This window comes from Tenrec ecaudatus, chromosome X (genome assembly GCF_050624435.1).
Source record: "Tenrec ecaudatus isolate mTenEca1 chromosome X, mTenEca1.hap1, whole genome shotgun sequence".
In the NCBI taxonomy this organism is placed as follows: domain Eukaryota; kingdom Metazoa; phylum Chordata; class Mammalia; order Afrosoricida; family Tenrecidae; genus Tenrec; species Tenrec ecaudatus.
This window is the reverse complement of record NC_134548.1, coordinates 103,695,893-103,723,429: the sequence shown is the minus strand read 5'-3', so window position 1 is coordinate 103,723,429 and position 27,537 is coordinate 103,695,893. Positions and strand designations below refer to the sequence as shown.

The window sequence follows — 27,537 nt, the reverse complement described above, 5'->3', positions numbered from 1 at the left end:
AAGATAAAGGAAGTGGGAAAGAGGAATCAAAGGGGCCACTTGTTCTTCTAAGCACCCTAAGGTTGCATGAGTAATGCTGAACAACTGTCCTCAGTTGGAGCAGAAGACTTGCCAAAAGGAAAGGAATCTAAATTAAAATAGAGCAGATTTTGTTTAATGTTTGGCAAATAAATAAATAAAGATGCTGGGCTGCATTTCCAATGGACAAAGAGTGCTACTTTTGAGAATCATAATAAAATAGCCAGCAGCTATTTCCTTTCATGTTATATACTGTTCAGTGTCCGAAGATTTGAGAGACTGACCGAAGAAAGGATGCTTTATTATTTGAGCACTGTTATACTCCGTGGTACTTAAAATGTCTAAGGTGCGTGAAGACATGGTCCTCGTCCTCTGAGAGTTTATAAGCAATTTAATTACACAATATTAATTAAACAAAACTAATGTTTAATTGAAATCAATTATAAAAGGCAAGAGTGCATAAGAAAGGTGAACACTGATGATATATGCATAGAAGAGACACAGTGTTTAATCTAGTTTAGACGCAGGGGGGAAATGGCTTTAAGAAAGTAAAGCCCATTACTAAAACTAGGATTATTTCTAGTATTCATTTTTGAGCTATAAAGGAACAATAGCTCTTTCCTCAAATTCAAATTGCTTAGCATATTCTCTGTCTGCATTAATATTTTTTCCAATATGACCAAATCCAATTTTTGAACGCCATTTCATTTTCGATGGGTTTTAAAACTTAAGTTTTCTGAAATAGCATGTCAATGGAGGCACTGAAATTCATCACCTTCCTCTTCAAATCCTCAGCAATTCCTTCAACCCAAATCCAGAGCTTCAGAAAACCAAGAGTATTCGATCAGGCTGCTCCCCTGTGTCCTGGTCTTTCTTTCAAAAGGGAAAGGTCAAAATATCTCAAGCAGGGAACAAACCACAATTGACCTTCAAGTTCAGGTCTGCCGAGGATGGACAAGGAAAAATTCCACGGAATCCAGAGTAGAGGACATGGTTGAGATTAATTACTTCTTTACAATTTTATGAAAAGGGAAAATGGCAAGATTTACAACTTAGAATTCATTTGCTAAATGAGAAACCCTTGGTAAATGTAGGCTCCAGTTGTTGAAAATGGAAGGACTTGATCAGACATCCTGGGCAGAATTTGCCAAATTGGAATAAAAATGACCTAAAGACTTAAGCAAACTCACTTCCATCAAGTAGATTCTGACTTATGGCAACCCTACAGCACAGAGCAGAACTGCCCCTGTGGGTTTCCAGGACTCTTTCAGGGAGTAGAAAGTACCATTTCTTTCCCATTGAACAGCTTGGTTGCTTTGACCTGCTATCTTGTGGTTTGCACCCAGCCCACTTCATCTACTAAGGCTCGCTCCTCTTGTCCAAGCATGGTAGAAGAGATCAGCTGGAATAAAGAGGCTTCATGATGATGGATTTGGTCTCCCAATTTTATTATTCAATTGATTTTTTTCTATGTAGTTTTCAATGGCAGGGAAGCCAAGCATCCCAATACTGGTGCTAATTTGGAACAGCTTGTTATTGGAAATGAATTGATTTTGCGAATATCTACTAAGAAAGCAAAGAGACCAAACTGCAATATTCATTTGTACCAATAATCATTCGCATGCTGTTGTTAGGTGCCTACCTAACAAAAGTCAGCTCCTCTCACGTGCCCGTCTTATTGTGGAGGCGTGTGCGTTGCTGTGATTCTGACAGCTATGTCACTAGTATGTCAAATACCAGGAGGGTCACCAAAATGAATAGTTTTCATTGGAGCCCCCAGACTAAGAACAGACTACAGAGAAGGAATAAGCTATCCATTTGTGATGAATTAGCTACTGGAAACCTTTTGTATAGCAAAGAAACATTCCGATACAGAAATCCTCAAGAATTATTTGCATAGATATAGCGAATTCTCTGTGATATAGGCATCCCCCTCCCCCCTCCAAGGGCAGTGCTCCCTGTGTGTGGTGGGTGTGACCCGGCAGAGGGTAAGAATGACCAATTCACATAATGAGTATTAAACAAGATTTAGAAAGGGTACGCACCTGTGTCAATTTAATTACTGTACTTTATTTTACCTCTCCAAGGGAGCCCTGGTTGTGTAGCACTTACATATTGGACTACTACCTTCAAGGTTAGCAGTTTGAAACCAACAGCAGCTCCATGAGAAAAAGATGAGGCTTTCTACTCCTGTAAATAGTCTCAGAAACCCACAGGGCCAGTTCTATCATGTCATATGGGGTGTCCAGGAAGCAGAACTGACTCCATGGCAAGTTTGTAGTTTTATTTTACTCGTCTAGTATCTAATAACCGTTGCAACAGTTACACAGAACTTGGACAAAATTAATAGTTAAAGGGTTTATTAAGAAAGTTAACAAGTTGTAATGCCAGATGGAAATGCTCAGGGTAGTTGTTTATTAGGACCTGTTGCAAAGTTCTTTGAGGTTGGTTAATTATTGCCCAATGGGCACACCCCTGCACTGTATGCCTCAACCTGAAGGCATTCAGCTCAAGCTCTGTGGGTCCACAAGCCCAACCTCCCGAGTTGAGTGCCCAAACACACTGCACTCCAGTCAGCCTCAGCCCAAAGACACTCAGCTCCACTTTCATGGGTCAACAAGCCCAACTTTCTCTATGAAGTGCCCAGGGGCACACTCCAACACAAGCCTGCCTCCAGAACAAATGCACCTCTGTGAACTGCCAGTACATCACTCTGCCATGCTCTGGCTGCTGGTTCTGCTGCTCCTCCTCCTCCTCCTCTGTTACAGCTATCTTCTGGATCCACTAAGTTCATTGTACAGAGAACTCAGGTCCAGGGGCTGTACTCCTGACTCTTGCTGGAGATCAGATCTCTCCTCCTGTTTCTCAGACGGCCCATTTTATATGCAGCAGAATGGTAGGGAATCACAGGGGATCCTACTCACAATGACTCACAGGTGAATCCTATCAGTATCTTTCCCCACCTTCCTACGAGACCCACAGAGGAAATGGGTAGGAGCTAGAGACTTTGATTGGAAGAGCCACATTAAACTCGTCACTGCACCTGCAGCACCCATGATGCTGATCATTGGCCACAACTGCCTAGGTCCACCAAACTCGTCCACGTTCTGTAATCATTCTGACTAGTTTCAGTTCTGACTTCCAATTGCTTACTGGATAACCTTAAACAATGTCACTGACCCTCAAAGCCTCACTTTCTTTTATAACATTAGGATGATAATTTATTAGATTATTTTTTACATGAATATGCTTAGCACAGTTCCTGGTAATTACTGATCTATGAGCCAGTTGCCTTCCAGTCAATGGTTACCTCGTTGCATTAGAGCAAAAACTGTGTCACAAGGGGGTTTTAAAATGATTTTTTAAGAATATCTCCAGGCTTTTCTTCAAAGGGGCCTTTGGTTGTACTTGAATCACCAACCTTTTAGTTAACAGCTGAGTACATTTATTATTTACACCGCCCAGGGACTCTCAAGTGTTCTATAAAGTTTAGCTATTAAGTGCTAGATACAAAAAGGCAGAATGAGTTTTATATATCTTCTAGCATTAAAAAAACAACAACAAACATTCCACACAAGTGAAACAATCTGAAATAAAACTTAGGTAAAATTCCAGTTCTCTTGTTAGTTGTCTTTCAGATAGAGGTCAAACCCGGATAAGCTGCTTTCGCTTTGAAGGGGTAATAAATGGAGTGCTATGGCGTCCGCTCCAAGAAGGAAAAGCTCCCCCGTGTGGCGGAGACAGCGACTCTTCAGAGGGGCAAACAGGCGCCATCTCCCTCCCATGCACTTGGTGTGTGTTCAAACTGCTGGCCTGGGGGTTCGCAGCCGGACTTATACTCCACACGACGTCACCAGGGCTCCATTCCATAAGACAGATGAAGAAACAGACACAGACAGACACGCAAACAGCCCCTCACGTCACACCCACACCCACGAACCGGTATAATGTCTCCAATAACTATCTGCAGAAACACCGAACAAATGCAAGACTATGTTACAGAAAAAAATCACCAATACAAATTATTTACTTCATGTGTGTACGGTAGTTGCTATTCTCAAAAAGCAGGGACTGCGGTACACAAGCGTTCATTGTCTTCTTTCATCTCTAGCTTTCTGAAGAAAGGAACCACGGTAGGTTAGTAAAAATTTTTAAATGGATCACCATAACAACTGAGTGCGGAGAATTTTTTATCTTTGATGCTCTTAAAATTCATTTTTATTTTTATATTGTTCAGCGAGGTAATTAAGGCTGCAAATATAAAAAGCACATGTGATTACTGCGACAATCATTGTTTCTAAATTAGTGTAGCCATAGTAAGAACAATTTAACTTAAATATCCATAGTCTTACAGCCATTATTGAAAAATTTAGGGCCCAAAAGCATTATATGTAAGCATATAAATTGGGCACTATTTCCAGTTATTACCGATAGGAAATAACTTTAACCATTCTCTACTACCGAAAAGAGTTTATCCATGGTTGCCTGCTTTAAAAAATTAACATTGAGAGAAAAGAAATACTTTGTGTCTTGGCCATACTCTAGCCTCCAGGAATTGGGGGATGAGAGCATGTTTAATGCCTGAGGAACTGATGCACAATCCTACAGAAATACATGTAATATGTGGCCCAAATGAGAAAGGGGCTTATTAGTATGCTAACACACTTTACAAATCTAAGGTGGCATTGTTAGGACAACCCTATTTTGCCCGCGAACCCTGGTGGTGCAATGATTAAGCGTTCAGTGTTCAAACTCACCAGTCACTTCAGGGAGAACAATAGTGTCAGCCGGCTTCTATACTAGCTGTAGCCTAGGAAACCCTAAGAGACAGTTCTTTGCTGTCTTATAAAATTGCTCAAATCAGATAAGACGATGGCATAGAGCAACGTTTTTCCCTTATCTGACTCCAATATTGATTCAACCAAGCAGTCCATGCCCAACTGATAAAAAGAACAAAAAGGATTAGTAAAAAAGGGCTCAAGTATGTGGAAAATGGGCCAAAGTATGAGGGAAGGTAACTTTTTCATATTAATCATAATGTGAACGTCTTCCCTTTTTCCTTTGTTGACAAGGCTACTTGAACCAAGAAAATATTGTGTTTTGAAATAAATCTGTCCTATACAACTTTGATAATGGCAACAGTAAATTTACAGAGATTTTACTGTGATAAAGGACATATTTGATAACAAAAAAATTATATAGCATGCAACAGAGCATAACTATCTCATCTTTAAGGTCAATGACAATGTTTGGCATACTAAATAAATAAATAACACAGCATGAAATATTAGTTATACAAGTTTTAAGCATCTTATATCAAGCATAAAGTTTTATATATACTCAAAGCAATAATGTCCTCAAAAGAAATTGTGAACACAATCTTAATGGAAACAAACTGCTACTGAACTTGTAAATAATATACCATATGTCCTCGAGTATAAGCTGACCCGACTATCACCTAATTTCATCACAAAAACTGCAATAAAAATGTGCTGAAAACTCAGCTTATAATCTAGTATATACGGTACTCAAAAAGAACATCTTCGTTTGAGATATCCCTTTTAAGATTTTACTCCTAAGTATTTACAGAATATAAGTCTAACCAAAATTAATAACATTTTCAAATGTTTAAGATAAGGAGGTTTAATATTTTGTAGTCTATATATTATTATTGATTAAACAACCCTTTTAGTCTAGCAGTGCAATTTATGACAGTGAAGGGACTGACAAGAAATCATTCAAAAAACATATAGAGATTTACCTACTAAAGCCTCAGGTATCCCTATCCAAAAGTATAATATGCAAGCTGGCTTGCAGTCTTATAACATTAGAAAATGAAAAGTAGCTACTCATTGCACAGAAGAAATGTGAAAGTGAGAGTACCAAAATAGTGTGTGTGCTCCTTTTTAAAAGATCGCATATAAAATACCATCATTAAACAGTCTTGGGTCTTATTTTCATCTGATTACCAAGTGAGTTTTTCTACTTTATATTTAGTAGTCAAAAATAATGGCAGTGATTATTTTCTTCTGATTAATTTTAGATTTTTAGTAAGATTATTACCACCAGAAACTAAATATTTTACAGTAGCACCTATTCTACAATTTCTAAACCCATAAGGAAAAAAATAAAATAAAGTTGAAGTGCAAGAAAGCAATGTTTTATCACCATGAACCAGCTACTTCATACTTCAATAATCAATGTTTTGTCTCCCCCTTCTGGCTACACAATTATTAAAATAGAAATAGGACAAAACAAGATGTAATCTTCTTTTCATAGGATCTACTCAACTAACTGGCCAGACACAATGTGACTTTACCTGAAATGAGCCTTAAGATAATGCTTCTGTCTGGTTAACTAATAAAACTTCAGCTTAATAATGCAATAGTAGATTAACAGCCTATCAACACATACGATCATGTTTCGTAGTGCTTTCTAAAGATTGCTGTTGGAAGTGGCTTATAGAAAGAAACAAGGCACTCAGGAAACATAATGCGTATGCAGTCATCTGGCCATTGAAACACTGGCAGTTTGCGCCCACCAGCCGCTCCGCAGTAGAAAAATGTGGTGAGTCGGTGCATGTAAAGAGTTGCGGCTTTGGAAACCAACAAGGGCAAGCTATTCTGTCCTACAATGTCACTATCAGCCAGAATAGACTTAATGACAATGAGCTTGGGTTTAAAATCAGGAATGCATCACAAACATTTTGAATTTATTTCTGCGGAACCTTGTCAATAAGTTTACACTTTCAACAGGGAGTTATTCTCCTTGTGACTTTCTTTGGCAACCTGGGGGAATGAATTCATTTGAGAAAACCCTCCTGCAATGCGCAATCAATGGTCATGATTCCTGTGTTCCAATCTGGGCAAAGAAACATAGCTTAGCACCAGGGCTTCCTACTAGTTCATTCCCATTTGACACCCTGCTGAGAATTTCCATTTCCAGCCCAGATTGACTGAATCAAAATCTCCGTTTAAACGAAATTCTTATGTACACATAAAAATTACCTGGACATACATTAACATCATTTGGGGAATCTTATTAAAATGTAGATTATGATTCAGTGTATCTAGGATGAAACTGCAAATTTGCAGCAAGGTGCCAGACCAGAACGAACTGATCTATAACCCTGTGTCCCTAACCTTCACCTATGAAGGTGATGTCCTTTTGCCTGAGAACATTTAAGAACGCTATGAATACTGCTCTTTGGATACATGTGACATCTTAATCATAAAAGATGCTATATGACCAGTACACAATACTGCCGGCAAGCAAATAATTAAGGCTCTTCTCTATCCTGGTCTCCTGAGCCCCCCTAAGAAGTACACCTTACCTTCACTACCTAGTAAAGACATGTAGGTGTCACTTGATACACAGGTGAAAAGTTATTAGAATAATAATCACCATTATCTCAGCAGCAATTTACAAAGAGTACATGCATTAAAAATAGCACGAACAAGAGCTTGAAAGAGAACTAAGATGATGAAAAATACTGCTAATACTATAGGAAAATGAAAAATGTTCTCAAGTAGTGTGAATTTTACTCCTTTTTGTGATTTCAGTCATTTCTCCTTGATTAACATGTCTAACTGAGCACATCATCTTTTGCGACAAACTTGGTCTTGCTCTTGATTTCTCTAAAGAATGCTCAAGTCACCAGATTCACACATATCCTGCTAATTAATGCATCTATATTCAACTTCCAGAATCTCTTCTCTCTCTCTCATGTATATGTGTGTATACATATGTATATAAACACATATGTATATATATACATATGTATATATACATACACACACACATATATATATCCTTTATTTACTTCTCACTAACCAAACTGTAGTTCAGTGTTTTAATATTTAAACTATTACAACAGCCCCAGGTAAATCAATCTCCCTGCCCTGACCTTTAACATCTCCAATTTCTAGTGACACATTCATTTTTCCTAGATACAAATATGATTTTGTCACTACATTGCTCAAAACCTTCTATTCATCAAAAGCAGGACCAGACAAGGATGCTCGCCATGCTTATGCAACACCATCCTAGAAGTCTTACCAAGACACTAAGAAAAAAAAAGGCAACGGCAGTGGAATACAATCGAGCAACAACAACAACAAAAGTGAAACTCTCACTATTTTCAGATGACACCATTCTATATAAAGAGAGCCCAAAAGACTCTGTGGAAAGGTTGTTGGAAAGAATTCAATAAGGTATCAGGATACAAGATCAACAAGCAAAAAACAAATAGATGTCTATATACTAGCAAAGGGAGCTCTGAAAAGATATTAAGAAAACAATACCATTTACAATGGCCATAGAAAACATTAAATAATTAGGAATAAACCTAAGCAAAGAAACAAATGACTCGTACAAAGAACACTACAGAACACTATTACGAGAAACCAAATAAACCTACATAAATGGAAGTGTATCCTATGTTCTTGGATAGGTAGACAATATTGCAAAACTACTTAAAACAATTTATAAATAAAATGCAGTCCTTACCCAAATCTCTCTGTTCTTTAAAGAAATGGACAAACTAATTACCAATTTCATTTTGAGATGGGATAGATCTAGGTTGAGCAAAGAATTCCTTTAAAAGAAGAACCAGGTAGGAGACCTCACACTACCTAACCTCAAAACCTACTACACAGCCACGGTAGTCAAAACAGCCTATTACTGGTACAGCGAGAGAGATATAGACCAATGTAAAGGAATAGAAAACCAGAAGTGATTACATCCACCGTTAGACAACTAATTTTCTACTAGGAATCAAAAACTAGCAGATTTTATAGGAGAAACCTCTTCATCAACTAGTGTTGGAAAAAATGGATGTATATATGCAAAAGAATGAAACAGGACCTATACCTATCCGCAGGCAAAAACCAAAACAAAAAAACCTCAAGATGGATTAAAACCTAAATGTAAATACCAGAGCTATAAGGATCATTAATGAGAAAATTAGGATAAACTTCATTGCCATATTGCAGGAACTAACAGACTACAAGTATAATAAAGGAAACATACAGAGTGGAAGGCAAAAGAGATGACTCATACCTACTAAAAATAAAACACTTATGCAAATAAAAAGGCACCATATCAAAAGAATAAAATGAGAGCCACAGATTGGGGGAAACGTTTTTTTTTAGCAATGACACAACAAAAAAGGGTGTAATTACCAAAATTTATAAGATTCTACAACACTTCACTAAGAAAACAACAAATTAACCAATTATAAATTTAGTAAAAGATATGAACAAATAGTTCACCAAAATAACACTCAAGAGGCTAACAAACACGAGAAAATGCTCAACATCACTAGCCATCTTGGCAATACAAAGCAAAATTAGAGGATGTATCACTTTATCCACACAGTGACAGCACCGAGGGTGGGGGTGGGCGCGAGAGGAAACAACTAATGCAGGAGAGGGTGTGGAAAGATTGGAACTCACATAACCTGATGGTGGGATTGCCAACATGTAAAACCACAATGGAAAGCAGTATGGTGCTATTAAAACAATTGGGGATAGAAATCCCTATGACTCCACAATACACTACTGTGGCCACACCCCAACGAAAATGAAATACATGAACAAATATATGCTCTCCGTTCATTGCAGCCCAATTCACTACAGCGGGAAACTGGAAACTGCCCAAATACCCTTCAGTAGAAGAAGGGATGGAAGAACTCTGGGACATGCACACAACAGAATAGTATGCATCTCCAAACAACAGTGATGAAACCATGAAACACTTCATGAAGTGGACAGATCTGAAGTCAATTATGCTCCGTGGCATTAGCCAATCGCAAAAGGGTAAATACTGTTTGAGGCCACTATTATGAAAATAAACACCAAGACAAAAGCAGGCCTTTGTTCTCAAGTCATCTACACTTCCCATTCCCCTTTCCCAAGGAATGAGGTAGTTTGCCTAGAGCTCAAGAGCCATAGAGTACCTCCTTATTTTTATGTCTTACAAATAAACTCACCGCAATTAGGTCAGTTATACAACATGGAGAAAGAAAGAAAAGACCAATCACCTTCTGCCATTAACATTATTCTACAACCCCAGAGCAGTAAGCAGGCCTATAAGAATCGTTAGTGAACCCTAGTGGAAACCCAAGTCAAGAGCTGATGGGGTGAAAGGCATGTCTTTCCCAAAGACGGTGGGTATGCTTCAGTCTGTGGATAAACCTAGGGGGGCAGCATGTCATTGGGGAAAAGGCTTAACTTTAAGTGTATAAACCACCAATGGGAAAATAAGCTCGGTATCAAGTCACTAATTGGGTACTGTTGACACAACTTGCATTCAGTCCTTATGGCCCAGGCTGTACACTAAAGAAAATCAAGACTTAGAGTTTGTCCTTCAGAGCTGCACAACATTTTGGATAGACCGCACCAGAAGTATCCAATTTGGAACTCCTGCTAACTATACTGGACTGTACCTTAAACAAGCAAGTAGCAGATTAAAGGAACTGAAATTCTCCCATGGGCCTAAGGCTGGAACGACTCAGTGAGAAGAAGTAGATGACTTCTTCCAAGGATACGGCTATGGAAGTCATTGGACTTTGGTCCAGATAGTCTTGAGGGTGGCCATTAAGTGGCAACTCAACACTACCGTATATGTGCTACTTTCATACTCTGCCTTTTTAGATGGATAGACCAGTTCTGCCTTTGTGAATAAGCATTATTTAAAGTTTCACCTTATCTCCAACCATCATTAATGTAAATAGTGCCCAGTCATCTAAGCGGATAATCTGCACAAAGAAACAATCCATGAATCTTGGTCTTAAAGGTGTCCTCTACTTGTACACTTTCTTTTTCTGGATAGTTTTAAATTCTATACCATTGGCTAGTTCAATGTCAATATCAATAGAATCATCATATAACCCATAGGGATCATTTCTAATGTCCTTTTACAATATGCGTTATAACATCTTTAAAAGTGAACCGGGGACATACGCAAACCATAGATACAGCATATGAATGGATTCTGAGTTCGCACATTACCATAGCCCTACTCTAATTCTTACGACGTGGCTCTACTTACCACCTGCCCTTCAAAATGTGGCAAAGAAAGCAGAGATGGTGCTCCGCCCTCAGGAAGAATAGCACCTGTGGTCTTAGAAACTTGTCCTAAAACAAGCACCCAGCTAAGTGAGATGTCAGCTAAGTCCACAGAAAGGAAACACGTCAGGCCTGTGTGAAAGAAGAATTCTAAATACTCTCCGAATCCAGAGGAGGGAATAGTATGAGAGCTTAAATTCTGAACACCCAGTTTGAAGAAGACGAGGGATGGCTGTGAAAGGCCCGAATCCATTTGCCATGGGTGTGCAAGGGGGATGGGGCCTTTGGGGAAAGGTTTTGGTATCCGGAAGAAGGCACATGCCTGCAGTTGCTGGGACACCATGTCATTGATCTCCCTATTGATCCCGTGTACAAATGCTCCAATGGTTACTGCTTGCCGCTTTGTTTTAAATTCAGATTTGTCTCCGTTTCATTCTGTCACTGTTGGTGGGTCGTGTCTTTATATTTTGTCTTGATTTGGTATATTTTTCTGGGATAGCTAAACTATAGGTGCCACCCCCTCTCCCCACAAAAAAAATCTTTCAGGGTTCTCACTATTAAAATAATAATTCTTCTGTCTGCCCCTCCTAAAATTACCTTAAGCCATATTTAAAAGTTCTGACCCACTACAGGAGTCCTGGTAACACATGGTTCAGTGCTCAGCTGCCTGCTGGAAGGTCAGGGGTTCAAACCTGTGAGTCATTCTGCAGAAAAAAAAGACCTGAAAATCAGCTCCCATAAAGATATTTTCTAGGAACTCCTGATGCTCTTTGAGGAAATAGGATTTGAACAGAAACCTGACGGAAATTAGGGAGAATCTCTTAGAGTGAATCCATATATACTCTCTCCCATTGCCAATTCAAAGCCAGCAAATCACAAGTGTAAAAATCTTGAGGAAAAGGTTTACTGGAATATTTGAAACATAGTAAGGAACCATTATGTTTGGAATTGGATGAAAAAGGGTAAGTATGTGGGGGTATTTCATAACGAACCTCCAGAGCTAATAAAAGAATTTAAAAGTATATGTAAAACATAGTTCCTTTGTGCCACTGAAACGGATTCTAACTCAGAGACACCACAGGACATAGTAGAATTGTGCCTTTGGGTTTCCAACGCTTTAAATGTTTCTGTGAACAGAAATCCTCATCTTTCTCCTAAAGAGTAGGTAGTGGCTTCGAACAGCTGACATGCTCTTCATAGTGCAACACATAACCTACAATGCCACCAGGGCTCCGATGCACATAATCAATGTCAATTAACTATTCTATGTTCTGAGGAAATTAATGTAACTAAGTCACAGGGAATGCCTAAGATGAAAATCAGGGATTCAAACACAAGTCTATCTGATGCCAATACACTTACTGAAAAATTTGTTAGGCACTTAATTATGGATACTATTATATAATCTTACTTTTAACCCTTTAGTGTCTGGCTCTCTTCATTCTATTATCCAACATTCACACTCAATCACGTCAATTCTGTTTTCCTACATAAAAATGTTTGTTTCTACCTGCAGATCAATTATTCCTGGCTTGCCATGAAATCAATCATTTTAGCTGTTCTCAAACTTAGTTTTATGCAGAGAAACTAATAAAAACAAATTTTAGTTTGAGAAGTTGTATAACTAAAATTAGAGCAAGAAATCATTTAAAAGTGGCCATCTCTACCTTCACTTAACATTCTCTATGTTATTTTAAATAACGGTTGGGGGGAGGTGGTAATTGGAATGATCCAAGGGGACTACAGAAGCAGATACCTATATTTTAACCCGGAACAGAAAATACAAAGTTGATCCTTGCCAGGGGGAAGGGGTGGGAGTGGGTTGAGAGCACTGGGTAATTTATTTTTTCTGAAAGGGGGGGCAGTAGGCCATATAAGTTTGGCACCCTATGAGCATAAACAGGGAGGCTGAGCGATTGAAGACAAGGCTCCTGCTTCCGAAGTAACAATCACTAGCTTGTTAAATAATGAGAGTCTAACCCGACGTAGTAAGTGTGGTAATTAGAAGAGAGGGCTGAGAATTTTATAGGATAAATGATCAGCAGAACTTGATTATTGATTGGATGTGGAAGAATCAGTAATATCTCACTGGCTTTGAGCATAGGGCATTGAATTTTTTTTTGGCTTATGGTGCCATGACAGGAAATAAAAGGCTGGCTCCACCCCACAGAGAAATAAACTCCAGATTCCTTATCTCCCAACAGCATGATTTCATCTCACCCTTCCCCTACACCTGATCTTCAGTTTAATACAGGCTGTCACCTACTCACACCAAAGCCTCCGCGACAACCTCCCACCCAAGCTGATTCATAATTTACTGTTTCTCAAAGGGTGCTCCTCAAACTAGTTTCTTCAGAATCACCTGTGGACTGTGAAAGAACAGCAGATTTCTTGTCCTCACCCAGACCTCAGGGATCACCTTTCTGGTAGAGGAGCATAAAATGTGCATTTCAATGGACTTTCAATTTTGAAAAGCATTTGCCTAATCTAGCTTCACTAGTACTAGCTAATGTATTTTTTTAACCCTGTCTCCGTGATGCTATTTCTTGCTCAAATTGGTTTCTAATTTTCAGCCTAAACTGTAAGGTCCTCTTTGACCTTTTTTTTCAAAAACGAATCTTTCTTTCCAATATACATGGAGTGCTTGGGTTGCGAACGGGATCCATCTCTAAGCCTTTGAATGACATTAGTTGGTGAGTCAGAACAAGTGAATACAGTTATTGTTCAGCCTATTTAGTGACGGGAAAAGCTCAAAGGCTTTTCAATGATTTAAAAGCTGCACATGGAGCCAAGGGAAGGTGATTATAATGAAGAATTTGTTGCCAGTAAGAGCAGGTTTGTGCAATCATTTCAAAGTGAGGGCAAATTTATATAACATTAAAGGCATGTACAAGTCGTCTGTAAATGGCGCATTGGTGACCCGGGGGCAGCCTGTACATTTTCACTTCTGACCCCAGTTTACCCTTCCATGCTTATACATACACATGGCTTAGTTGTCTTTCCAAGCCTTTGTGTTTAGTATTACTGACAGAACCTGGGCACCCTTCCATCGCTTCTTTAACCTAGTTGAATTTCAGCCAGAATATTCTTGAAAGCCCAGCTAAAATACAGAAATTCATCAGAAGTGTCCCCTAATTACTTCTACTCTACTTCTCTCCTCAACAGACATTACACTGATTCAGATGGTTCCCAAAGTATGGACAACTTGTACATAATGTCCCTTTAGTCTTCCTATCTGCCGTATCTCGGGCCAATGCTGCTCTCTTGATCTAGTACTCGCCAATGCTCTGATGCGCGTGCAAGCCCCACTACAGCTGCGTTGATTCTGACCCGCAGAGCTTCAGCAGCACCAAGTAGAACTGAGCCCAGGAGGTTTCCAGCAGTGCAGCTGGCATTTGCAAAGCAAAGACCGTCTAGTTAATAGACAAGCCCTCAGCCACTGCACTTCCAGGGCTGAGTGTCAAATTAATAACCAACAGTACAAGGAAGGATGTTTTCGCCCCATTCCCTTCAGAAACACCATGCACCAAATAACTGCCTATGTTCTCCAGCTGGTAGAGCAGTTTTAAAAAAAAAGGTGGTGCCATAAAGCTACGGCCCTCAAGTGAATTCTGACTCAGAGTTACTCCACAATAATAGATCAAAACTGCCCTATAGGGTTTCCAAAACGATACGTTTTTTTTTTGGGGGGGGGGGAGCAGGCTGTATCACCTTTGTCAGATAGATTGCTGTCAAGTTTCAAGTGCCAACACAAGCAGCTGAGCATTTTAACCACGGTGCCACCCGGATCCTTGAAACAACCCAACTCACGATAAGGTGTCCATCACGGCCACTTTAACTCGGTTCTATATGCAGCTTTCGAATCGCCACAGAGGCTCGGAGGCTTTTCTTGCATGAAAGTAAGTCTAAGTAAGAACTGTATGCACCTAGTCTCAATTAACGTACAAATTCCTAAAGACTAAGGTAAGAACAGGTCACTCATCCAACCCCCAGGGACTGCCAATTGTGTGTGTCAACACACACATTTTGAAATTTAGAATCATTTTAACATGTGTATATTGTGGAAACAAAAAGGTTTCGTTCTGTGCTTAGTTTCTGGTCATCAGCATGCCTACCATAGTTCTTGCAATATAATAAACACACACAAATCGTTGCTGATTTTTGAACTTATTGTGAACAGGTAAGTAGTTCCTCACCCCCTTTATTTCACATTAATTAAAAGAAAATACATGATAAATCAAGTCTCAGAAGCAAAACACATGTTATTCTGAATCCAGCCAGTGCTGTATTTGGTGATATCAATGATAATGTTTGTGCCCTGTTCTCTAAATACAGAATGGATGGTCATAAAAGCAAGGTAATTACAAATAGCTTTCAGTCACAGAACAGGCCACTTTTGGTGCCAAGTAATAATGTAACATGTAATTATAGCACTGAAACGCTCTGCCTTTGTGTATAAAACCTTTAAATGCCAGCCACAAACAGAACCTTAAAAGATCATTTAAGCCTATCGCCTCAATTTACCCATTGAGTAGTTGAAGCCCAGAAAAAAAACATAACTTGCCCAAAGTTACAGAGCAAATTAATAGCACTCAAAAAAGGTAAGAACCTAGGCCTCTGCACTGCATGTCAAGGATTGTTCTCTTACACTACGCAATCAATGAGACTAACACTAAAATGAGATATTTTAATAATTCATGTTAGCCTAAGCCATCGGGGTCATCCGGAGAAACAGAGTAAAATAATATTATAAAGAAAACATTTTCACCAGAGTCACTATCTAACATAAAAGGAAAGCATAATTTTTTAAAAGGTAAACAGTTCTAAGACAAAATATATAAGCATACTTATTCTACTTCAAAACATACTTTCCAAAACCACAAGGAAAATTAGTTAGCATAGCTCAATTCTAATCACCTGGACGGACTTAAAACTTAAGTCACAGTTTTGATAAAAATATACATCCAAAGAAAAATCAAACATTATACAAAATGTTATAGAAATCAAAAAATATATACAACCACCCCCCCCAAAAAAAAAGTACTGTAGCCAAAAATCATTCAATTTCCCAAAGGAACAAATTTACTGCTAATACACATCTTTCGTACTCACCATAACTTTACTTCCAACTATCTATAAGTAGTTGTCAACGAATAGCGTTTGTGGTGTTAAAAAACAACAACACCAATATTAGCAACCAGAAGCTTTTAACAGAAGTTTATTGGTTAGTAAACAGCTAATCCTATTTATATTTTTGATACTTCAGATCTAGAGGCTAAAACAAGTATATCAGTACTAATTTCTAGCATATCTTTAAAATGTACAAGGTCTGTGAAATAAGGATTCACAAGTAAAAGATAACTAGTATTTGAAGATTTTTTTAAAATATACTATAATGGGCTCCTCATACAATGTAAATATAAAAAATAAGCAAGATTAGGTGCTGTCAGGTAGCAGATATTTTACCAGCTTTTGGCCCCCTAAATATCTTTAAGTATAGATAGGAATTTTTTCCCTCTTTCCTTGTTATGGCAGATCTATTGTTAAGGTGGCAACAAGGTATCTCAGAATGTGAACATTACATATAAAGCCATACATTAAGTAAGGGAGTAAACTTTAGACTAAAAACTACAATCAGTTATAGTTATATAAATTTTAGACCTATAATGGTTTTTAATATTTGGAAACTGAAAATTACAGAGAAGATAGATGGCTTATTATTCTAGTTTTTGGGTCATCATAGCATTTCTTTCATAAAAGTCTGCTATATACTATGAAGACAAAGAAGCATATCATATCTGAACATACACATAATTCATGAGGAGGAAAACAGTTCAAAACTAGCAATTTCAATTGAGCTTTCCTAGTAGAAAGGAGACCAGAGACCTCTGAAGGGACAGAAGAGTGTCTAAGAACACATGAAGTAAAAACCACAGACCCACACATAAGTTTATGCCAAAATTCAAATATAAATCAGATCATTGCTACTAGATTAAATATTGAGAAAAGTCCAAAAAGAGCTAATCCGCGAACTAAACCAGTACTCAGCTAGCCAGCATAACTGAATATGCAGTTTACTTTCCAGTTAGTGCTTTGGGGAAGAAGAAAAAAAGAAACCCTAAATGAAACCCCAGTAAAATCATGATTTGCATAGGGAACCCCTAAGGAATCCACAGGTTTCCACCGAGAGAAGCAGCTTTCTTAAATACTCATTCAAAGACTATTTGCTAGCAGTGATTACTGAACTGAGGTGACTACATGCCAGTTTGGTCCCCATTAAGAAACTTCTGTATTAAAAAATATGCCATTGGCCTAATGTATTTCATCTTACCAAAATGACAAGAGGTTTTACATGTCCTTTGTTTATTTGATGCAGACCTGAGACTATTAAAGAAGAAGAAAGTGGTGAACTTGTTATGTAACAATGAAGGCAGGCCTATATGACTCAGTATGGCCCACTTAATAATTCATTTAGGTTGTTTATTTCCTGCATTTAAAAGCATATGAATCTACCAAGGGAGTCTAAGAGAAACTCGTTTAGTCCCATTTCAGTACAATTGTTTCATCACATCCAGACCATGCCCCAAAAGAAGATCTGATTAAAAAATTATCTGAATATAGCAAAAGCAAAGTCATAACACATGAACATACAACAGCAACTTTTAAAATATGAGTTATTCAAAACAACATACCATGTCTGCAGATATGTGTGATAGTATTATTTTAAAATACTGCCTATTAGTTTTTAAATGATATCTCTCAATGGTGCAATTGTTCTAAAGTATTAATTTCACATATTTTTAATCTCAAGTGCCGAGATTGTGATTTAAGCGAAAAATAAAATTAATGTTCTAATAAGGAGACACAGCGTTTTCTAAATTACTGTTCGGATTTTAGTAAATTAACTTTTTCTCATAAATATCTACACATATATACACATATACTGGTAAATTCAGTTCCTTAAATCACTGCCATGTTGTGCCTGCTTTAGTATTATGGATAAGTATGATGATTTGTGCATTATTAACAAAGCTCAATTTCCCATTTCTGAGAACATATACTGCTGTTTTGAAATAAAAATACTCTTCTCGATAATTTCTAGTCAAATCTATACCAACTACCTCTACCAACTCCCCTATATGACCTATACCAACTCCCCTATATGACCTATACCAACTCCCCTATATGACCTATACCAACTCCCCTATATGATCTATACCAACTCCCCTATATCAGGTACGTAACCACACTTCCTACAATGAGTTCAACTCATGGGAAATACAATGCAGAGATGATGACTTTCTTATTGAAATTCATTCATCACCGTTTACACCCCTCTAAACATTCAGATAACTTAAGGGTCTCTACCATGTGACTTTAAATTAAGGGGTAAAAGGACCTAAGTATTATTTCATCGCTATCTCTATAACTTCATATTGATTCTCTTAACCCACACTAAATTCAGCCAAATTAACTATACAACAAAAGCCTTGCATGTTTTAGAACCTGGATTTGACCATGCATTTATACTTTGAGGCTCTTATTCAGGAATCCAGGAGGATGATGGGCATTTTTTACTGAGTTTATGGTTTGTTGTATTTTTCAGATCCCATTCAAAATAAGTAATGCAGGTGTTAAAGACAGAAACGTACTATTTATGGTTATATTTAACTGCATTTTTCACTATGTTTCACATGTGAGTATAAAACATTTTTCCATAGACTCTGTACTTCTTGACTTTTGTTTCCTTCAAGGTGGAAGTTTTAACACCTATAAAGCATTTTCATGAAGAATTACTTTCAATCGTATTTACTTTAAACTAGGAAATATTTTAATCAGTGTATCAATAAGATAAAATGCTAGATCTACCTAAAGCTTATGCAAGACAGACAGCAGGACAGAAACCTTGGTTACACAGAGGTAAACATGATCAGGGTTATGATCAGCAAGCAGTGAAGCGATCAAAAAAGATGAGAGGAATGCTTGCCACTTAGTAGAACCTCTCTCAAGAAGGAAATCAAAAAATCAATTTATTTTATTCTGCATGACAGAAAACACAGCTCTAATTAATGTCTATGCAAAGTGACAAAGCTTTAAAACATATTTTCAATAGGCTTCCCTTATTTAAGTCTGTGAAAAATATTATCACAGAGAATGTATAATCCTTGAACTCTAATAAAAGTGTTGTATGCATATCAGGTATTCAGATACATACTGAATGAACAAATAAGTTTCATAATGGTTACAGTGCAGATTATGAAGCTAAAGTCTTAAAAATGTGGAATGTTCATGTCTTTTGAGAAATATTCCGTGTGCATTTTCTGAATAAAGTAATTCAAGAGATTTCATGAAATATTTACCAAAATCTTAGTATTTACTCTGATAAATTATATAATCTAAAATGTACATTCCTTTGGTCAGTTGAAGAGTACACATAGGAATAAATGAACATTAGATCTAGGTAGAGAAGAGAGTGAAGAATCAAAAGGACTATCTTCTTTATATTAATTTCTACTTACAAATGAGCCAGTGACACTAACAAAATCTTATTAAAAATACCACATGGGGGGGGGAGGAAGAAAAAAAAATACCACATGATTATTCATACGTTGTTATCTGTACGTTGCATTCAGATTTAGTTATATAGATTTTCTCGTGTATTTGCCTTTAGGTACTTGAAAAAAATAACACTGAAAAACGCCCTGCATTTCCTGAAGCGTTTTACCATAAACAATAACTTGAGTGCAAAAATGAGAAGAAATTCATCAGAATTTCAAAGTAAAACCCTATGCATCACCTAATTCTATTGAAAACGACGCTCGTGGCAAATTTCACTTATCACTTGAAACATATTTCTGCCCTTGGATACCAGAAGCAAATGAAAAGCATGCTGTTGCTCTGCTCTGACAGAGCTGCAATGCGTTACATTGAAATAGTTCAGCATTCAGATTTCGCTTGCTTACAGTGCAATATACAATCAGGACAGTGGCAAAGTTCTGGGCAAAATGAATTAGTAATTGTCACTGGCATAACTGTACTGAAATAGGATTAATAAGCTACCGCTTAAATTGTATAACATATTTTGTCAAAGAAGAACTATCTTTTTACTGATCAACCTCTTAAATTTAAAATGTCTGATATGGATTAGATATGGATGTGTGTATAAAGAAATGTTATAGCCGCTAAATATGAAAAGCTTCCTTTACAGATGGAAAAACTGATACCATTTCAAATCCATATTTTCACACAAAACAATTTCTATCATGAAAGAGATTTTTGGAATCACATGAAGGAAAATATTCTATTATTACACTAATGTTTTTCCTGTTAACAAATCCTTTCAATAGACACTACTTTCAAAATCACAAGAAGAGATTTGATTGAGTTGTACAATTAAAATTATGAGGCAGTTTATGTAATTTCAACCACACAAAATAATTGTTAACTTAACAAATTGTCTATTTTACAATATTACCAAACTGGCAACATACAACAGACATATTGCTTTACTATAAATTTAGTTAAAGCTTTGAACTAGACTAGAGTTTTTTCTATCAAAAGGCAAATTATCATCTCACTAACTATATATTATAGTGGAAAACTTACAAACTGCTATCAAGTTTTAGTAAGTTTACTCCTCCAAAAGTCACTGAATTACCTCAAAGCCTTCTAAGTCTTATTTATAATAATATATGTATCTCATTGGCAATTATGAACAGTTTTGAAATATGTAGTAAAAGTATGCAAATATATATACCTATATAAATGATTTTCCTATATATACATATATGTTATTTTCTAGTCTACATGAGTACTTATGGAGGCAAGAATGTGATATTTTGAAGATCCTGGTTTTTTGTTTGTTTTGTTATTGGAAGTTAGTCAATACTAAGCTCATTTTATTGATATCAATTAATTGTCACTACTTACAGATTTGGTAGTAGCAGAAATATACTGGCCAACCATCTCACGCTTGGTGGTAAAGTCTTTATTTCGCAAGGGAGCTTTCCGTTCTTCATTCAGGTTCATATCCTCCTGTTAGAAAGAACACATGCCGTGAGCACTTATAAATGTCTGTGTTAGAGTTTCTAAAGTGTCTAACATTAATATTCTCTGTATCTTAAAATTAAGCCTCTGAGTGGCACAAACAGTGAATGCGCTTGGCTATTATTAATGAAAAGGTTGGAAGTTTAAGTTCATCTAGGCACTGCAGAAGAAAATGCTGGTGATCTAATTCTGAAAAATCAGCCATTGAGAACCTTATAGAACGCAGTTCTCTGATTCACATGGGGATGCCATAAATCAGAGCCAACTCAAAGTAACTGATGATGGTGAGAAAAAAAACAAACAAAACTCAGAGACGAGCCAGTCAGGGTGCAGTGTAGCCTTGATGAAAAACAAAACTTTCCTCTAGTTCGTAAATGATTCTCCCCACCCCCGCCTCACTGTTGTGATCCCAATGCTACCTTATAAATCAGGCTAGACCAGAGGATGTACACTGGTACAGATAGGAACTGGAAACACAGGGAATCCAAAACAGATGATCCCTTCAGGACCAGTGGTGAGAGGGCAGTATCAGGAGGGTGGAGGGAAGGTGGGTTAGAAAGGGGGAATCGATTACAAGGATCTACAGATACCATCTTCCCTGAGGGATGGACAACAGAAAAGTGGGTGAAGAGAGATGTTGGGCACTGTAGGACATGATAATTTGTAAATGATCAAGGGTTCACGAGGGAGTGGGGGACGGGAGGGAGAGAAAAATGAGGAGCTGATACCAAGGACTCAAGTGGATAAAAAATATTTTGAGAATGATGAGGGCAAAAAATGTACAAAAGTGCTTGACACAATGGATATATATATGGATTGTGATAAGAGTTGTAAAAGCCCCCAATAAAATTATTTTTTAAAAAACCTCTTAGCTGTCTAAGCAGAATTCTACTCACGGGAATCCTGTAGTAGAAATGTACCATAAAGTTGCTGAGGCAAAAAAAAAAAAAGTTACTGAGGCTGTAAATATTTTTTATTCTATGATTAAAGGGTTTGTTTTATAGTATTTTTTAAATCATTTGTTAGGGGTTCATACAACTCTTATCACAATACATACATACATCAATTGTGTAAAGCACCTTTGTACATTCATTATCCTCATCATTCTGAAAACATTTGCTCTCCAATTAAGCAGCTGGCATCAGCTCCTCATTTTTCTCCCTCCCTCCCCGCTCCCCCTTCCCTCATGAACCCTTGATAATTTATAAATTATTATTTTGTCATATCTTACACTGTCCTACGTCTTCCTTCACCCACTTTTCTGTTGTCCGTCCCACGGGGAGGAGGTTATATGTAGATCCTTGTAATTGGTTCCCTCTATCCACCCCACCCTGCCTTCACCCTCCCTGTATCACCACTCTCACCACTAGTCCTGAAGGGATCATCCTTCCTGAATTCCCTGTTTCCAGTTCCTATCTGTACCAGTGTACAGCCTCTGGTCTAGCCAGATTTGTAAGGTAGAATTGGAGTCCCGGTAGTGGGAAGGGGGGTGTAGGAAGCATTTAGGAACTAGAAGAAAATTGTATGTTTTATTGTTGCTACACTGCACACTAACTGGCTCGTCTCCTCCCTGCAATCCTTCCTTAAGGGGTTGCCCAATTGCCAACAGAGGGACATTGGGTCTCCACTCCACACTCCGCCTGGTTCACAATGATATGATCTTTTTGTTCTGATCATGCCTGATACCTGATCGCTTCCACACCTTGTGATCACACAGGCTGGTGTGCTTCTTTCATGTGGACTTTGTTGCTTCTGAGCTAGATGGCCGTTTGTTTACCTTCAAGCCTTTAAGACCCCAGATGCTATACCTTTTGATAGCCCCGCACCATCAACTTTCTTCACCACATTTGCTTATGGACCCATTTGTCTTCAGCGATCATATTTGGGAGGTGAGCACACAATGATATGATTTCCTGTTCTTTGATGCCTAATAACTGATCCCTTCAGCACCTCGTGATCACCCAGGCTGGTTTGCTTCTTCCACATGGGCTTTGTTGCTTCTGAGCTAGATTGCCACTTGTTTACCTTCAAGCCTTTAAGACCCCAGAAGCTTTACCTTTTGATAGCCCCGCATCATCAACTTTCTTCACCACATTTGCTTATGGACCCTCTTTGCCTTCAGCAATTATGTCGGGAAGGTGAGCATCATGGAATGCCAGTTAAATAGAACAAAGTGTTCTTGCATTGAGGGAGTACTTGAGTGGAGGCCCAATGTACATCTGCCACCTTAATACGAAACCTATAAATATATGCACACAGATCTATTTCCACATCCTCTTATATACATATATTTACATATGAACATGCCTTTATTTAGACCTCTATAGATGCCCTTTGCCTCCTCGCTCTTTCCTCTATTTCCTTTTACTTTTCTCTTGTCCCACTATCATGTTCAGCCTTCATTTGGGTTTTAGTAATTCCTCTCAGTTACATTACCCTTGGTCATGCCCTACCAGGCCTCCCATACCCTCTTCACCACCGATTTGGATCACTTGTTGTTCCCTTATCCCTGGGTTTGTTAACACCACTTCCTTTCCCCCAACACCACCCACTCCCCCATGTCCCCACAGAACTGTCAGTCCCGTTGTTTTCGCCTCCAGAGTGGCTATAAATCTTATGAAAGCAGAATTCCCAATTTATCTGCCATAAACAGAGAAGCTGGAGGTTAGAGCTGCCATTCCTTTCGTTTCCAATCTCTTAAACCATCAGGGGTCCCTCTTTATAACGTAATTTTATATAAATGCAACCATAAAAACATGGTCTATACATCTATCTATTCAACTAGGTATTCAGCAGAAAAATAGTAGTTTCACTACTCCACAGGATGAATTGACAGTTAATAATATAAATATGCATTCTATACTCTTAGCTAAATTATTTATTTATCTGGAAATGAAATAAAACCTTTACTCTTTTATTACTTGGTATATGCTCCCTAAAAACTATGATTATTCAGAAAAAGTAAATATGGTTCACAATTTAACAGGGAAATTTATAACTACAAAGTGTCACTGAAGAGTTGTTGGATTTAAAAAGGAAAAAGAAAATCAGAAAATATAGTAAGTAATATTAGTAACAAAAATTATTCATGTGAGAGAAAAATAGTTACAAGGGCACATTTTTGAGCTACAGTCAGTTCAAATTTTAAGGGGTTAATTTTCCCTTACTTTGTAATATAAACACATACACATCTGATTTTTTCCTTAAGAAAAAACATTCTACATGTAGAATCTCATGCTAACTCTTGGAATATATGAAAATAACCTTAATGAGTCATAAAACCAAGTTAGAAATAATTTTGGTTCAAAGTGCAAAATTCAAGTAAAAAGGCATTTTGTAGAACAGGTGAAAACGTTTATAAATCATGTCTGGTAAGGAATGTGTAAGCAGGAATATGAAGAAGCTACAAAAAGTTCAAGGGGGAAATTCCATTATATTTTCAATATATTTTTCATTTTATTTTTTAAACCTCTTTATACATAAAAATTCTTCCAATTCAACAATAAAGACAACCGAATTTTTTAAATAGACGTAAAACTTAAATAATTTCTCCCCAAAATATATACATATGACCAACAGGCACATTATAAGATGTTTAATCATTAGAAACTGAAACCAAACCCTTCATTCCTAATAGTCAATTCTGACTCACAGTGACTTAATAAAAGAAAGTAGATCTGCCCCCATATGGTTTTCCCATCTGTATTATGTGTGGAAGCAGAGACCTATGTGTTTACTCTTGTGGAGTGTCGGGTTAAGTTTGAACAATTTCAGTTAGAAGCCAAGTACTTAACTATTGTACCACCAGGGCCCAATGAGGTACAATTAACAGAATACCCTAAATGGCTAAATTGAATTCACAAATGTTGTCATGGATGTGGAAAAACTGGAACCTTTGTCCATTGCTAGTGACAATCTGTTGGAAAACAGTCTGGGAGTTCCTCCGAACTTAAACACAAGTTACAGTATGGGGCAGCAACCCCACTCCTAGAAAGATACCTATAGAAATTGAAAGGGAGAAGCCAAGTACACTAAAGTTCACTTCAGCACCATTCACCCGTGCAACACTCAACTGCGATAGAGTCAATGCCTACTCATGGTGACTATGTAGGAGAGGGTAGATGGAACTATCCCTTTGAGATTCCGGGTCTGTAAAAGTTTAATAGGTGTGAAAAGTCCTTTTTTCTTCCTTGGAGCTCCGGTGGTTTCAGACTGCTGACCTTGCTGTTAACACCCGAAACCTTAACTGATACCCATTAGCCAAAAGTGCAACTGACCTAAATGTCCCTAGACAGTTGAATAAACCAAATGTGGTATATCTATACCATCATTCCCAAACATTACTTGGCCTCCTGTCCCCTTTCAGAAAAAAAATACTTGTCAATAAAAAAAAACAAAAAAACTTTTGTACTACAGTCCATAATCGAGGCTAAAGTGTAGATAACTGCTTTTGCAGCCCCCCGGGAGCACCCCACTGCCCCTTAGGGGGTGGGTATCACCTACTTTGGGAAACACTGATCTACACAATGGGATATTTTTTAGACAGAAAAGGAACATAGAACATGCTACAAAGTGGATGAATCTCAAACATTGTGCTAAATGAAAACAAGCCAGTCGCAGACTGTATATTGTCTGATTCCATTTATATATTCAGAATATGTAAATCTACAGGATCAGAAAATAGATTATCTTGCTCATGTGCTATTATTGCGAAATACAGGGAGAGTCTGCTAACGGATATGGAGTTTCTTTTGGGGATACTGTAAATATTCCAGAATTAAAAAGAGGTGTTGGTTATAAAACTTTGTGAATGTACTAGAAACCACTGAACTGCATGCTTTAAAAAGGTTAATTATATGGTATAAGATTTATATCTTAAAAATAAAAGCAAGCAATTCCAATACTCTTATCTTTTTACTTCTGCAATAATTCTACACCTTGATATTTTTTATAGGACATACCCCTGTGGGTTTCCGAGTCTGTTATGCTTTACAAGAATAACAGGAAATAAAATTGAAATTAATTGAGAAAGTCTCATGTGAGATTACAGGGAAATCCACAAGAAATCGACAACCTGTGTCTAATCAACAGCAACTACACTGAAAGCAAGAATCGGATGATCTATATTCGTACCCATTACAGATAGTTCATGGTTGATGACAGGGTTCAATTTTGAAGACTCTCAAGTTGGTCCTGACATAATTAGAATACATCTTTAAAAATATTTACATTTTTATTATTGTTGATGTTATTAGGTGTCATTGAGTGTGTTCCAATTCAGAGAGCCTGATCGTCCGCCATCCCTAAACTCTTTGCTTTGTCTAAGCCCACTGTGGCTGCCACTGTGTCAATGCATCTTCATGTTTTCTGACCCTTAATTTTACCAAATAAAATGTCCTTCTCCAGGGATTGCTTCCACATGATAACATGCCCAAAGTAAAAAAGACCAAATATTCTAAGGAACATCTGTCTACACTTAGAAGACAGATTCGTGTTTTTTTCTTCAAGCAGTACATGGTATATTCAATAGTATTCACCAACATGATCCCAAAGCCTAAATTCTTAAGTTTTCCATATTCCAGCATGTACATGCATACAAGGCCCAGGAAAATATCATGGTTATGTCAGGTACATCTTAGTCCTCAAAGGGACATTTTTGCTTCTGAAGACCTTAAAGAGATCATTTACAATAGATTTGCCCAATACTATCTGCCCTTTGATCACTTGACTGCTGCTTCCATGGATGTTGACTGAGGATCCATATAAAAAGAATTCCTTGACAACTTCAATCTTTATCACAAAGTTGATTATTGGTCTACTTTGTGAGGGATTTGGTTGTCTTCATGTTGAAGGGTAATCACTAATGAAGGCTATTGTCTTTGATCTTCATCAGTAAGTGCTTCAAGTCCCCTTCACAGTCAGCAAGCAAGGCTATGACATCTTCCTGTCACAAGTTGCTAGCATCCCTCCATTCCTGATGCCGTAATCTGATATCGTCCATCTTCTCAAGGTAGCTGCTCAGCATACAAATTGCACTCGCATTGTAAGCCACACAGTGCCCTTGTTTTGTTCAAAGACTTCCTCTTCTTCTCCTGTACAGGTTCTGCATGAACAGTTACCTGTTACGGAACTCCTTTTCTCCACAATAGGATCCATACTGTGTCATGATCCACATTGTACAATGTCTTTGCATGATCATAAAGCGCAAGTCAACAGTTTTCTGATCTTCTCGGCCTCAGTCAGCCCCATCTGATATCAGCAAGGATATTCCTCTTTCCAGGTCCTTTTCTGAATCCAGTTCTAATTTCTGATTTTCCCAGCCAATGTACTGCTGCAACAGTTTCTAATTGGCTGTTAGAAAAATTTTACTTCTAAATGCTATTAATGATATTCTTAAATAATA

The 27,537-nt window shown here is 37.6% G+C and overlaps 1 protein-coding gene across 2 annotated transcripts in view; it reads right to left on the bottom strand.

Moving 5' to 3' along the window:
• DIAPH2 (diaphanous related formin 2) overlaps positions 1-27,537 on the bottom strand; it is a 925,981-nt gene that overhangs the window by 830,177 nt on the left and 68,267 nt on the right. For both annotated transcript variants that reach the window (XM_075539526.1, XM_075539525.1), the window contains one exon: positions 21,018-21,122. In XM_075539526.1, coding sequence (XP_075395641.1) covers positions 21,018-21,122 — 105 coding nt within the window. The remainder of the gene's footprint in view (positions 1-21,017; positions 21,123-27,537) is intronic.